Source organism: Haliotis rufescens, unplaced genomic scaffold, assembly GCF_023055435.1.
Source record: "Haliotis rufescens isolate VD_foot unplaced genomic scaffold, xgHalRufe1.0.p SCAF_2, whole genome shotgun sequence".
NCBI lineage: Eukaryota > Metazoa > Mollusca > Gastropoda > Lepetellida > Haliotidae > Haliotis > Haliotis rufescens.
The window spans coordinates 73,285,807-73,301,104 of record NW_025963890.1 but is presented as its reverse complement, the minus strand read 5'-3'; the positions used below and the strand labels follow the sequence as shown (position 1 = coordinate 73,301,104).

At 38.7% G+C, this 15,298-nt stretch overlaps 1 protein-coding gene across 8 annotated transcripts in view; it reads right to left on the bottom strand.

Moving 5' to 3' along the window:
* Positions 1-15,298, bottom strand: part of LOC124133226 (dual specificity protein phosphatase CDC14A-like) — a 42,855-nt gene that overhangs the window by 9,773 nt on the left and 17,784 nt on the right. For 6 of the 8 annotated variants that reach the window (XM_046497531.2, XM_046497533.2, XM_046497536.2 and 3 more), the window contains exons 6-13: positions 12,566-12,632; positions 11,531-11,593; positions 10,711-10,798; positions 6,617-6,847; positions 5,769-5,907; positions 4,158-4,332; positions 3,271-3,383; positions 1,126-1,320 (exon numbers count right to left, since the gene is read on the bottom strand). In XM_046497531.2, the coding sequence (XP_046353487.1) occupies positions 1,126-1,320; positions 3,271-3,383; positions 4,158-4,332; positions 5,769-5,907; positions 6,617-6,847; positions 10,711-10,798; positions 11,531-11,593; positions 12,566-12,632 (1,071 nt within the window). Of the gene's footprint in view, positions 1-1,125; positions 1,321-1,951; positions 1,977-3,270; positions 3,384-4,157; positions 4,333-5,768; positions 5,908-6,616; positions 6,848-8,980; positions 9,069-10,710; positions 10,799-11,530; positions 11,594-12,565; positions 12,633-15,298 lie in introns of those variants that run through there. The other 2 variants (XM_046497532.2, XM_048400526.1) reach the window with 2 other exon arrangements.

The window sequence follows — 15,298 nt, the reverse complement described above, 5'->3', positions numbered from 1 at the left end:
GGACTAAACGTTAAAGTGACATCTAATGTTATCTTCATGCCTCGGATTTGGACATAAGCATAAAATGTTATCTAACAAGTGAATCAAAACATATTTCATATTTCCAGCAGCAATTATATAAAACATATACTTATAGTTTTCCCTTATTCATACTGAATGACACATCTGGCATCTTCTCCAATAAAAGATTTAGCCTGTCGAGCCAGGCTTCATTGGGAAGAGATAGGACTTCTACTTAAATCAAATCAGACTAAGCTGTCTATCACTGGATCTGAGGTGATTCCTCCCATGTCAGCCTTCCATCTCCCATGCACACTGTAGAAATATGTCACCTGTCCCTGCAACAGATGGGGTCATACCCTGATCTTTCCAACATTATATTTCCAAATATTCCTGAGTGAGTGAGTGAGTTTGGTTCTATGCCGCTTTTAGTAATATTCCAGCAATATCACGGCGCAGGGCACCAGATATGGGCTTCACACATTGTACCCATGTCGGGAATCAAACCCAGGTATTCGGCGTGACATGCAAACGCTTTAACCACTAGGCTACCCAACCACCGCCCAATGTTCCTGAGAACTTCCTCCTGTTACAGAGCATGCAGCATCACCAACTTGGGGCTCATATGATCCTTGTAGACCCACTCTACTCTACTTGATATATATATATATTTTCTATTCCAAAATATAATCAAACAGTAATGTCTTTCTGTTGTTTCATGCTGCTTTCGGTAATATTCCAGTTATGCCTGTAAAAGATCGAGTCCGTGCCAGAAACACTAGTGCTTGACATGATAAGTGAAGTCACCAGCTGCTGGGGTATGACTAAACTATCATTTCCTATTCAGGAAGAAAATTATTTTGACCAAATCGTTATTGAGTATCATTAGTGTTGCAATGTGTTATGTGATTAGATCCAGGTTGAATGTCCAAGAGAGCACACATAGACTGAATAAACACACTGAAAGGAGGGCGGTTATGATATTCTGTTGGAACAAACTCTATGATGATCTCTATGGGGAGTGACAGGAGACATTTCTGAGCATTGTGCATGGGAGTGGGTAGGTGTGCTGGTGTCCAGCAGGGAGCAGAGTTAGGATGCATACTGGCGACAGCAGATACATACCTCTTGGCACTTGATAGCGAACTTCCCGTCAGGCGGGTACTTCGCTTGGTGGATGCGTTAGCATGGTTGTTTGCAAGCACAGCTGAGGAAACCTTGGAGGATTTCAAAGGGGACATAACTCCCTGAGCACTCTTAGATCCTGCCATGCGCAGAGGTTGTGTTGTCGACCTCTTGTGAACTTTGCCATCATCGATGCTGAGGGAGAGAGGGGTGGTTTGGGTAAATGTGCAGTGCGCAGGTTGCATGTGGCTTGTTATGGGTAGAGGAATATTAAACACGATCACATTTACTTTCATAGGCTACTACATCCAAAATCTCAACTCTCAAACAGTGTCTGAAGTAACTTTTACTTCCAGCAAGCCAGGAGGGTTAGTGCATAGTAAATGGAACTAGCCCTTCTTGAAAGTTGCACGCCCACATTTGTAAATAGATGCTAGAGTAGATGAACTGATAATCATTATCATTTTTTTCACATTAGCTTTGCTCGATACCTCTACATTTACAGCTTTAAAATCACAAAGGTATTTCCTTCTCTCAGGTAAGTTATTCACATATATGTCTGATTCATAATTTTCAATGAAATTGGATGAAATTTACCACTAGACAGTCAGGCAGGTGGGAATAAATTTCACCTATCCCGACAGAAATGTTACCAGCCACAGGATAGAGGGCAGGCAGCTATTTTGGACACTGTTCACACAAGCAAGCTTCTTGCAGTCACTCGGTACACAAACTCATGTCATTCAGTGAAGAACAGTTTTGCAACATATGTCAGGAATATTGCTGTAGCATAATTTGGAGATAAATGGGAAAGAAAAGCCAAACTTCCTTACTTGCAAAATTATTCAGATCTGTACAAGAAAAGGTTTGAGTGTATAGTGTTGTACAGGGCAGTCAGAACATGACAGCCACCACAGCAGCCATTAAGTGATCAACTACTGATCAGGCAAACCAATGATTGATCACATGAGCATCTATCTATGCCATGTGGCCACTATGTATTACTATCTCATACACTGTAAGATAATGACCACTAACTTATTAGCCAGAACAAGCAAGCAGTGAACTGGGAAACTATTGTATTCCTGAATCTACAACACTATCATTAATCATTATAAAAACACAAATCCCAAGAAAACATTGAAGATCGCCACATGCAATTTTAGCAAACAGTAGTCATGACACTTTCTTGTAATTTCTGCATATCAAACAATTTATTTTCTGTTTCTGGGTCCAATCAACATCTCAGAAAGACAAACAGTCACCCATCAATCCCCAACAGCCCACTTTCTAAAAAAAAAGAAGAAGAAAAGTAAATACCCAAATACCCTTCTCCCTCAACAACCAGACAAGAATGTACTTAGGAAATGATTGCAATCTCATTAGAATTCAATCTTAGTTCTCACTATCGCTACACAAAGATCTGAAGACATCCCATTATGGGTCACGTCAGACCGACCTTTCGCGAACTTTGACCGACCACTGAAACGACTAACAAGAGTCGACATCAGCCAATTAGGAAGCAGTTTTCTCGAGCTTTACGGCACTCGTTTCAACCTGGCGACTTTCATTTCAGACTACATTTGAAAAGTATGTTGACACAGTTGACGATTAAAATTTTGAAAACTGAACAAACGAACATTCCGGAATTTCTAATATATGGTTGAGATTGTATGGCAGTGCTTCCCACATACTGTGCAACCCCTCATCCGATCAAATGTTTATCCCACGGACAATTTTGGCGGAATCAATCATACAGGCCGTAACTGTCATTCGGAATAGCCTGTGTTAACGTTTTCGAGGTTGCATGAGACAACATATCCCGACTGTCACTTTCAAGATCTGGTAAGCGACGCTTTGATTGGTTGGATGAAAGGTCGTTCTGACATGACCCGTAATGGGATGTCATCAGATCTTTGTTTAGCGGCAGCGAGAACTCAGATCTGATCTTAATGAGATTGGAAAGGAATGTAATTTTCAGTAGGCTTATCTCCTCTTTCAGAAATCCTTTACATTAGCAGCCATTAGAACAGGTGTCACATAGTTCCTAAAACATATTGCTTAAAATCAGTTCATCCCTGCCAACTCAGCCTAGTAATAAAGTCATATTTGGGCTACAGAGGGCTAGACTGATGGTGTACGCACCCAAGTGCTCCAGTAGTGGCTGATCGAGGATGCCTTCTCTGCATCTTCAGCTGGTTCAGTTTGTCTCCTTGTGTCTCGATGGCACTACTCCTTGTCACGGGCCCAGAATAGATCTGATGACGAAAAGGTTTCAGTTGGATCCACTTGATATGTAAATAATATGCATTAGCAAATACCACAGATACAAACACTTGCTGAAGGACAGCAAACTAAACATACCTCCATGTTAAAACATTTCTAGGTTAAGGCTAAAAATGATGGGCTTGTGTTTATTTCTTTACTACCCCAATCATGAAGAACTGCCATGCCTTAACCGTTTTCAACAGATGATGTGTCAAGAACCTACCAGTTCTAATAACCATAATGCTTAAGAAGTCGGGAAGGGGGGGTTCACTTTTTCGTTCCCCATTATGTCATTCCAGATTTTTCATTTCAATGAACTTTTCAATCGTACTTAGACAAAATCATTATCATCTTATCACTGCTGATGGCAGTTTAATGGGTTTTTTATTATCAAGGACCTGTTGTTGAGTACAACAAATCAGTGGCTGACAGCATAACCATTGATGTTTTGTTGTTGTTGTTTTTTCTTTAACGCCGCACTCAGCAATATTCCAGCTATATGACGGCTATCTGTAAATAATCAAGTCTGGACCAGACAATCCAGTGATTGAGATCATGAGCACTGATCCATGAAATTAGGGTACGATGACATGCATCAATCAAGCCTAACCACCTGATCCCGCCTCTTACGACAAGCATAGTCGCATCTTATGACAAGCATGGGTTGCTGAAGACTTTTCTAACCCAGATCTTCACAGTTATCAGGGTATGATGACACACATATTATGTAGAGAAATGAAAAAACAAAATTATGAATATCTCACGTTATCCTCATCATGATATTTGCCATAGCTGTACTTGTCCGAGTCCAGGGCATCTTGTATACACATGTCATCCACACCTGTCAGGATCTTTGACACGCCTCCATACCGCTCACGACTTCTTTCTTTCTGTTTGGCTCGGAAAAGATCTCCTTGCATCCATAACCAAGCCTGTTTCCTAACAATATATACGTGGGTAGTCAGCAGAGCTACAGATAAGCAGTGTATTTGCGTAAAATACCTCCGAAAAATATTCAAAACCCAATTACTTTCAATTAACTTGCATACAGAAACACATGCATTGAATCAAAAACTCAAATGTATTAAAAAAAAAAGGCATGTGTAAATGTAAATACCCAATGAAGCTTTTTCAGCATGTGTACAAAGTAGCTAATTTCCGAAACATAATAATGAGCTAATTTACTTTCCAAGTCAAGCCTATATATTTACAACAGTTATATCTATCTAAAACATTATTTCATTTTTTTGAAATCTTAAAATGTTCACATATTCTGGGAAAAACCTTATAGAGTGATGAATAGATGATTGAAAAAATATTGGTTACCCAATGAAAAATGAAATAACCCAAGTAAAAAAGAAACCCTAGAGAAAAAACTAAATTGCTCAAAAAGTTATCTGGAGCTGAGAGTGAGGCACTTGTGATGCAATTGTATGGTGAATTCTGGGTACAAACCACATCAGGATCAACAGGGATTACTGATCATTTTATTCAAACTCACATAATGGTGAACAAAAACCATTTCAGAGCTACTTTTGTGATAACTTGATATATATCAACCTTGGAACACAGCATTCAAGCAGTGGGCAAGAACTTTACAATTTCAACATTTCAATTTTGATGACCCTTCACTAAAAGTGTTACTTATTCTACTTCAACATTTTTAAAAAAGAGAATGTTTAAATACAAGATCTAAATAAACACTAAACATTTACACATTGGGTGATCATGTGTAAATGTATTACCAACTAACTTTCCCATTTGGTGATACATTATACGACTACAGTGCACTGCGCAACACGACTTTCTAAATAACAAAATGCATCCCTCCATACAAATAAAGCTGTAACAGTGCTTGGAAAGTAGTGACCAGTATCTACAGCTACCTGTGTCATGAATCTCTCATGAACAACCAAGGATCTAAAGATCCGTAAGAGTTAAGAAAGGGTAAAAAAAATAATAGTCTTGGTTCTCAGACACCGCCTGCATCATCATAAAGTCTGCCGCATGTTTTGATTTTGTTTCAATTTTCAAAAAAATAAAATAATCCTAATACTTAAAAACAATGCGATCCCATATAAAACACAGTTACTTCCCTTTACATGCGCACTGCTCTACTGTGTATCTCATGTCATGGTAATGGTGGCAATAGGAGTTTATATGCTTGTTAATGTAGGGAGGCCCTTTCCCAGGCTGATGGTACACAACTGTTTATTTGGTTACATACTAGTTTGAACAACCAAAAAAACAAAACAAAACAACAACAACAACAACAAAAAATGCCATCCTGCACTATATTTTCAAAAGTCATTGCCTGAGAACCAATTCTCTTATTTTTTTTCAAGCTTAACAGGTGCTTGAAACTAAGGACTCACTCTTCAAGAAAGTTCTGCTGCGGCCCGATGACGGACCCAGGCCGCGATATCCTGTTCCAGCCAATGGCCTCCGCTGCTGTGAACTTGTAGTGCTTCATCATGTAGCAACATATCAACGAACCCGTCCGCCCCAGACCAGCTGCAACATCAGGGGGAGCGAGTGATGGGGGTGGTGATGCAGCCAGCAATGTAACAACCATCATCACAGTCTACATGCACTATGTATTGGTGGTGGGACGATACACCGATGTATCGCGATTGTTTACTTCTCGATACAAGTATCGATCACACCTTAAATGTTTGATTTAATAACTGTTCCACTAAACACTAATCAGCTGTGCAAGTTAAAAGTGAAAACATAAATATTTTCATTTGTTGTGCCATACTTCTCACTGCCAACTGTAAATCATCAGTGTGCCAGTGCACCACAGATAAGAGAAAATGCAAGTACCGTGATACATATCGGAGTTGGTGTATCGTCCCAGCCCTACTATGTATACTTGACATTTCAAGTTAGAATTATCTAAAAAGAAGCTGCACATACTTTTACTGTAACTAGACAAATAGTGAACTGTCTTTCTTGAAGTAAGGGTTTTAGCCCTGAATATCAACAGAATATGAATAAGATGTCAGACTCAAAAGCATTTACAGAGATGACAACTAACAATAGCTTTAATGTGAGGTATGTTTAAAATACGAACAGGTTCCAAATGCATGGGGTATTGTGTGGTGTGTGTGGACCATATATCATAGACTGTCCACAGTTAATGATAAAGGCTTCACAAATGGATCAGTGAAATCTAACTTTATATTATTCTATACAGAACACAGCAAAACATGTAGGCTACCTTTACAATGTACTGCAATACCCCCATCAGTGTTCTCAGACAATTCAAGGAACTGTCTGACGATGCTGTCGCTTGGAACGCTGCCATCGATGAAGAAAAGATCGTAGTGATCAAAGCCAGCATCTGTGAAGCGTCTGGCATCATAGATCTTCTTATTGAGCCTAACTATCGTTGTCACGTTGTGTTTCCGAAAGTAAGGGAAGTATGCTTCAGGTGCATGCAAAGGGTAACCTGAAAAGAGTCAAAAATAGTGTCTGGTCTAAAGAACTAAGGATGAAAGTTCAATAAATAAATCAAACATTTTTTTAATTAGTTTTTTAACAATTCCTTGCTTTCATTGTTAATCATGGTAATGCCTTTGTTGCATCTGGATCCCGAACCCTATAATGTTATATATTACTCAAAAGAAGTTAAGCACTACCTGATTCTTTCATATTACTATGGCTTATCTGCCACAGCATTACAGATTAACTATAGTAATATGAAAGAATAGGATGGTTCTTTTGAGCAGTATATATTATAATTCCCTACGTTGAAGACGTTGAATACCTGGCATATTACCATACAGTCCTAATCAACTCCATAACAATTGGCAAATTAAAACACATCTTGTAATGTCAGATATTGAATAAACAAAGATGTAACACCTTATAACTTCAAAATTTACACAAAGAAACAACAGCACTGGTCGGTAAATCAAAATATAATAGAATTAGGAAAGTAAATTATATCAAAGCATGGTCAATATACTCAATGCAAAACCGAGCTGGCAACTTATGACACAACTTGAAAACATGCAAAACATGAAGAATATGGCCAAAACAAGATCATATAGCAAAGGCATACATGCTTTAGACTTTGGGTTAGTTTCAGAGATGGCATAAGCAAGGCATTCATGGGAAAAGCGAAGAGGAGGACAAAGCAAAGGAAGAGGATTGCCCGGATGAAAGTATACCATGATGGCTTGTCCCGTTACCCTCCTACCCACAAACAATGAACTCTGTCCCATTACCCTCCTACTCACAATGATCTCCCCGTCCCGTTACCCTCCCACTTACAATGAACTCCATCCTGTTACCCTCCTTCACACAAAGAATGAACTCCGTCCCGTTACCCTTCTACTCACAAACATTGAACTCCCCGTCCCGTTACCCTTCTACTCACAAACAATGAACTCTGTCCCGTTACCCTCCTACTCACAAACAATGAACACGTCCCTTTACCCTCCTACTCACAAACAATGAACCCCATCCTGTTACCCTCCTACTCACAAACAATGAACGCCATCCCATTACCCTCCTACTCACAAACAATGAACACCATGACGTCCCGTTACCGTCCTACTCACTAACAATGAACACCATCCCGTTACCCTCCTACTCACAAACAATGAACACGTCCCTTTACCCTCCTACTCACAAACAATGAACACCATGACATCCCGTTACCGTCCTACTCACTAACAATGAACACCATCCCGTTACCCTCCTACTCACAAACAATGAACGCCATCCCGTTACCCTCCTACTCACTAACAATGAACTCCCTGTCACATTACCCTCCTACCCCTGAACCCTGGATGTGACACGTTACACACATGCTGGTAACAAACCTCTTTCATGATGATGTAGATGGCAGTTATCTTGTTACAAACAGCTCATGAGATGATGGCTAAATCATGCCTTTATTCACCCTTTGATGCAGAGCTTGTTAACATTTTTACAATTTTATTTACGTAATTAATACCACTGTTCTGTCTTCGAAACATAGGAAATAGAGAGGACACATTTCTAATCAGTTCTGTAACATTAGCTTGATAAGAGGGTGTGGTCACCATCAAATAGATTCTTGTTCCATAACGTTTGTGTTTAGTAATGTTTATAATTTTGTATGCAAAACACTTAAATATAAATAATGGGTTGATGAGTGAGTTAATGCTGTTATAAGATCTACAGCAAGCAACATTATTGAAAGAAATTCAAAACAAATTTATCCTTAAAATCAATTGTAAATTGAAGACATATGCCTCTAACAAATCAAAATATCAGTACTATCCTTGAGAGCAAATGCTTTGCTAAAGGGAAGTAACTCTTTCAGGATTAACTAGACAATCACTGTTGATAAACCCAAAAACTTTCTTGTCCAAGGGTTGTTATTTACCTAGAAATCCATGATTCGTCAACATCAAAATGAAGGATGAGCTGCCTTATTCCTCATGCCTTGCACATTATTCCATCAAATTACAAACAATACATATCAACGATGAAAACATGAAACATGCTCAACGAAAAGAAGAAAAAAAACACTTCCAAAAATTAAAATACACTACCATCACTAGTGTTATCTACACGCTGTCAACCATACCATAATCTAGACGACTCTTTGGATGCGGTCCGCTAAACGCGAGGAACTTGCCAGGAACAATCCAGTTAAGGTCGCCGTTTTCTACCCGCTGGATGGGGGAAGGAGAGTGAGACAAGACGAGGATTAGTGCGTGGCTGGACGCAGCCCGGCAGGGGCGGGATCACACATGAATACGAGCTATGTCTGGCCCTTCTACGTCCCGGTTAGTAAAGACATGCATCAACATCTCAAGGTGCATAGGTCAGTGGACCATCATTAGTTGACATGCATCAAAACCATTCCTGTTTTTCAGAGAACAGGGCTCTCTGTCCCACTTGACATCTCAGCTGTCTGCGACTTTACTTTAATCAAGTTTCTTTCAGGAGTAAATTGTAACGTCATGATTCACTACTACAAGGTATTAAAGCATCATGACATTTCCCCAACAATATTCAGTGTACCTACAGCATGTACATCGCATCTGGAGCAGTTATGGGGGTCTGTCATTTTATCCATCAAACATGACCACTGTCCACATGATCATTGATTCAGTCAAGGCTCTAAAGTAATCATCAAAACGTACAGTGCACTACACCATTTTGTTACTTAACAGAACCTTCATATTGCCCGCAAAAACCCTCAAAATCAATTATTGGGGGTCCCCTGGACCTCTCTTTTGTAAATCAAGGTAAAACACTGCCTACCCATGTATCGATTTATGTATAAATTCTGTATCGATTTCAAAGACACTTTGTATAACCTGGTGTGATAGTTACTCCTACAAGTGTTACCATACTGTCCATCATGAAACAAAATGCTGGATCTGATTATGTAATGCTAGCAGCATGAGCCTAAATTAACCAGAAATATGACTTAATAGCAACAACATGTTTGAAGGGTCACATGGATCAAGGACAATTTTACCTCCAAACAGGTCAGCATTTAAGTTTGCATTGATCGGTATAAAAATCAAACAATAGGTGCCATTGTTAATAATTCTAAGAATATTACCTCCCACCCACCTCAAACATTATCTGCATTTATGTTGATATTTGATTATTGAAAAGAAGTGAGGTTTCCCATCTTAGGAATGCACAAGAGCACTGGGCAGTGGTATTGAAGTGGTAGTGAGTATTGTCCAAACGACTGATTACGAATAGCTGACAGTAAAGAGGACTTCTCTTGAAAATCTAAACCTTTTTATGGAGTGATGACAGCCAAAATACAGGATTATGGCAATCATGTAACAGAGGTAAGCTATTCGCGCAGCAAATAATGCTTTTCAGGTTGTTTTTCTCTAATTTTCCTTTCTTTAGAGAGAACATTCTTAGCAGCATGTACAGTACCCCAGTTATTTTAAAAGTATATAAACCTTAGTTACAGAATAGACAGTAAGATATCCATGTGGGACAGCCTGTGTATCAATTAGTTGAATTCTTTGAGGACGTACCAGAGCCACAGACATAGCTTGCTAACATAAACCACAACCGGGAACACTTATTTCCTTACAAAATACAACTGTTTGAACAACACAAACATTTCATTAAAGTTTCATCAAAATTTTCTTCACCTAAGGACAAAGTCAAAAATGACTTGGAAGGCTATCATTTCAATGATTCCATCATATTTGTTGTATTTTCGAAAATTATTTCTACATGTTCTGTGATGTTTCAGACAAGCTGTCAATTGTAGTGAAACTGTGCATTGCTAGTTAGGACATTCACATGGTGCTTCGTTTCGACACAGCATACCATTTTCTATTTTAGACTTGGGGTGAGGTCCACAGAATGCCAGGTACTTCCCTGGCATGATCCAGTTGAAATCACCATTTTCTACTTTCTGAAAGAAATGGTCAACACTAAAATTGAAAGAGGGGCCACTACTCCAGCAAGTCATCCCAGCACTGATGGCTGCTCAATCAATATGGAGGAAAATAGGTTGTAATTATAAAACTGTCAAAGGAATTTTGTCGGCAAATTAGGGAGATGTTTTGTCATAAATCTACCACCCACTTTCTTGGCATATACCATGTATACTGAAATCAATCATTAACATTTCCAAATAATCTTCATACCAGTAACAATACATCCGGATCGACCCCTTTTGAAAGCCAAATGTATGTTGTAGACAGCAAAATTATCTGAGAAGAATTTTGATAGTTTGGACCCCTTCCAATTAAAAATACTATTCTTGGCATATCATTCTTATTTAATTCTTAAGGTGTACTACGTGGAACTGGGCAGAGACCTTGTTAACTGATTGTCTGTTGCTTAACGCCACTCAGCAATATTCCAGCTACATAACAGCGCACTGTACATAGTTAAGTCTGACCAGACAATCCAGTGACTGACAGTGAGCATCAATGAACACAATTCCGATACGTTGATACAGGACTGCACATGCCGAAGCATTTAAATGAATGGAATAAACCAATCTGCATTTCCCATATGCTTGACGTGGCCTTTTGTTGTATCAATGGTGGGAAGCAGGCAAATCTTCCATTAACAATAATAACATTTCCATTTTCCGCTAAAATAAACGACGACAGAAGTGACATCATCCATTACTCACCTCATAGTGCTCATACTCATCGACATCAAAAGTGTCAAAGTTGAAAAAACCATTAGCTAGAGCCTGAAAAAACAGTAGGAAGCATTAGATAACAAGCAGCATTGAACTTCAGTTCAGTCCGACTTCAATAAATCAACAGTGTGAAATCATTTCAACAAAATAATAATCATGGCAATATTTTTTTGAAATTTGAAATAAAATTACAATTTGTAACTTAAGCCACTTGTCCATGTTGTCCTAAGAGAGAATTTAGTAAAAACATCTTTTTTACAAGTCTTAACAGCTAATAATAAGAATCACTATTTCTGTATTCAACGTAATAAGCCCCCCGCTCTAATAAGCGCCCACGGTGACATTTGCTGATATATTGGCTGGTGAACAATCCCAATTAGCACCCCTTCCGACTGACCAATGTACCCAGGACTAATTTATTCGCGTATAATACGCACTAGTGTGCTATATGCACCCTTAATTATGGGCAAGAAAATTCTGGAAAAATATATCTGTCGAACATAAACATTTCAGGCTATCAGCTTGACCATGAAATTTATCTTTCAACTCTGTTTTTTTCACTAAAATAATTTTCTAATAAGAGCCCCCTATTTCTAATTTTGAGAGCGCCCTGGGCGCTTATTACGTCGAATACGGTAATTGATTACAAGAATCTAAGACAAAATTCAGGTCGACATATTTCTTTGCAAAGATCAAATCATTATATGCATTACAAACCTTACATCGCAATACTGAAAGTTACCACATAACTGCTGCATGAATTATTAATATCAGTGACCTCATTTATCCAATCAATTATTTACCTGTAAGTCAAATCTAAAAGTGCAACGAGCGATACTCTGAATGAGCACAAAAAGTATGATGGCAAAGGACACACCAAAAAAATTGAAGCTTGCTTCTACATGTTTTAGGATTGCATATATATTTAAAAAACATGTGGTGATATACTAATAACTATTCTTAGTGATCTCAATTATTCGGAACAATTGTTAAACCACAGCAAGTAATTGAGAATATGTTTACCTTGCTCAGTCCATGAAGACAGTCAAGGAGGGTGAGGTTGTAGGTACAGGCCCCGAAAGACGCATCCCTACAACACAAAACAACAATAATCATCATGATCATCATCATTACAAATCTAGCCAACTGCAGGGTTAGACCTTAACCTAGCAGGGCCTAGTACAAGGGGCTGGTACAAACTTCCAAGTCACCCCCCGGTTTTAACATCACATGGGCACTTTACCTCTACCAGGGCTAGGAACGCTGTAGAATTTAGTTCTAACCCTGTAACTGACTGGCCTGTAAGTGTCTTGTAAACATTCATAAAGTCACCTGGCTAATCTGTGTGGATACCATGATGACAAAGTCTAAGGCAGTGTCACTTGTACATCCATTGCAATTGTCCATATGGCACCTGTGTAAGTGGCCCATATAGAAAGGCTGCTTGCAGCACACCATACATTTATCTGTCACACACATCAATTTCATCAAATATAAATCTTTGTTAACTACCATACTTATTAACTTGTAATGATGAATGTGTTACATGTGTCGTATGTTCAAATATTAAATTCAGTAGGACACAAGTTACTCATAATAGAGAGGGGGGGGGAGAGGTCCTAGAGTCAACATTTTATGATGAAGCATTTGAAACCTAAGTATACCCAAAATGTATCATTTTTAACATAACAATTGTAATTGTGAACACTTAGTCAACAACAAGTCCTGTGTTTCAAATAACAAATGTTGCAAGAGGTGGCACAAAGGCTTATGAATTTACTTATTTCACATTATTTGGTCAAACTTCTGAGTAAAGTTTATTGTTCCAGGCCTTAACACCAAGTTCAGGCTCAGCCACTATTTGGAAATAGGAAAAGATTGACAACAAGATGTAAAATTATTCAATGTTGGAAATATAACTTCAACCTATGCATCGAAACAGGCTGGTTCTCTTCCAGGGAGGATCTCTTCATGAGTTGCCAACAAGCGGAAACATTTTATGGTTCGTAAGTGCATAGAGTGACATTTACATTACATCCACCAGTTTTTTGTGTCTTTCCATATATTTTGATAAAATAATAGCGATGTAAAACAAATTGTTGATAATAATTGAAAATAATTTGAAGCCCCAACTAGTCACAGAGCAAGAGAAGTAAAATGCCAAGTATCTTTGATCAGCCGGTCACCCAACAGGTGCTTGGAAAGACATGGATCAATCGGTCAAAGGCTTGTAAGCAGATTCAGATTACCAACTGCATAAGACATATTGTGGTAGCGTCACACTTGACTCAGCTGTCAACAGGTGATTGTGATCAGCATTATATATATACTGACTGCACTCGCTACGACTGCAGATCACAACAGTGAGAGGATTATCATTACAATGGTAACATATAACATTACAAACTAGCGTGCCACCAGCCTAACTGTGTGTCCACCTGATCTTACCTAGATATATGTAATTCCAGTTCAATAACTGAAATGTTGCATGCAGTATAACCTTTCCTTAACCTGCTGTTTACATATTTCAGATGATCTGATGTATTCTTTTTCTGACAATACTAAGGAGAATGTCAGTGTAGTTATTTGGACACTCTCATTGTTTGAGGGATATTGATGCAGTAATGATGCAATAAGATGCAATCCAAACTGAACTGATTGAACAATGAACCTCACGTAAGTGTTATATATTACTGAATGGGATGCCAGGTCTAGTACCCCCTTACTTTTGTCCTCATCTATACCTGTTCAGGGTTCACTCTAGGAATTTTCTGACTGCGGACATTTATGGGAAAATTTCAAATATTCTAGAGGTACGCCCATACAGCACAATGTTAAAATGCCCCATTGTATTTGAAAATTGGGGCCTTTTTTTCAAATTTAGGGGCTAAAAGCACAAGGCCCCACTCTAGAATTATCCCTGCATGTTAATCTATTTGTAAATATTTACCTTACTGAATAACATCAGGGTAATGATGAGAAACCCTCTGTGTTCATTAATTTCAAACACTTTGGACCCCTGGATTCCCATTAATGTCCAACACTGCTATTAGATACTACTACGTATCACACACCACACTGGGGGCATGCAACCAGCCTGGTAATGCCTGTGAAGCCTGTCCTCCACTGCTGAGAGTACCAACTACTGAACTGTGTGGCACTGGTTCTATTCCACAAGAAGGAGCAATTGTACATCAACATTGATCTATGATTGTCATGGTGCTGCAATCACTTTGTGGGACAGGTCCCAACATGCCCAAGGGTGGTAACTTACACATCCCAGGCAGTGTGCTAATATCTAGGTGTAAAATAACTGACCAGAAACAGACCATGTTGACAGCAGCCTACAATACCATACACACATGTTGTTTAAACCAGACGGCGTCAGAAATTGGCACTAGGCCTGTAGTCCTTGCCAAACTGCCCAATACTAAAGGTATCATAAGGACTAGTAGAAATTTGCCATTTTTAGGGGTTTTGCTATATGTTATTAAAAGGATTAGTGGACTGAAAATGTTAGTTTCTAAGGCTGCCAGAGCTACAGATAAGCAGCGTATTTGCGTAAAATACGCCCCCAAAATATTCAAAACCCAATTACTTTTAATTAACTTGCATACAGAATTGAATGTATAAAATGAAAAACTCAATTGTATAAATACAGTTCACATAAATAGCTAATGAAGTTATCAGCATGGGTACAAAGGTGCTAATTTCCGAAACACAATTCTGAATTAATTTACTTTCCAAGACAAGTCT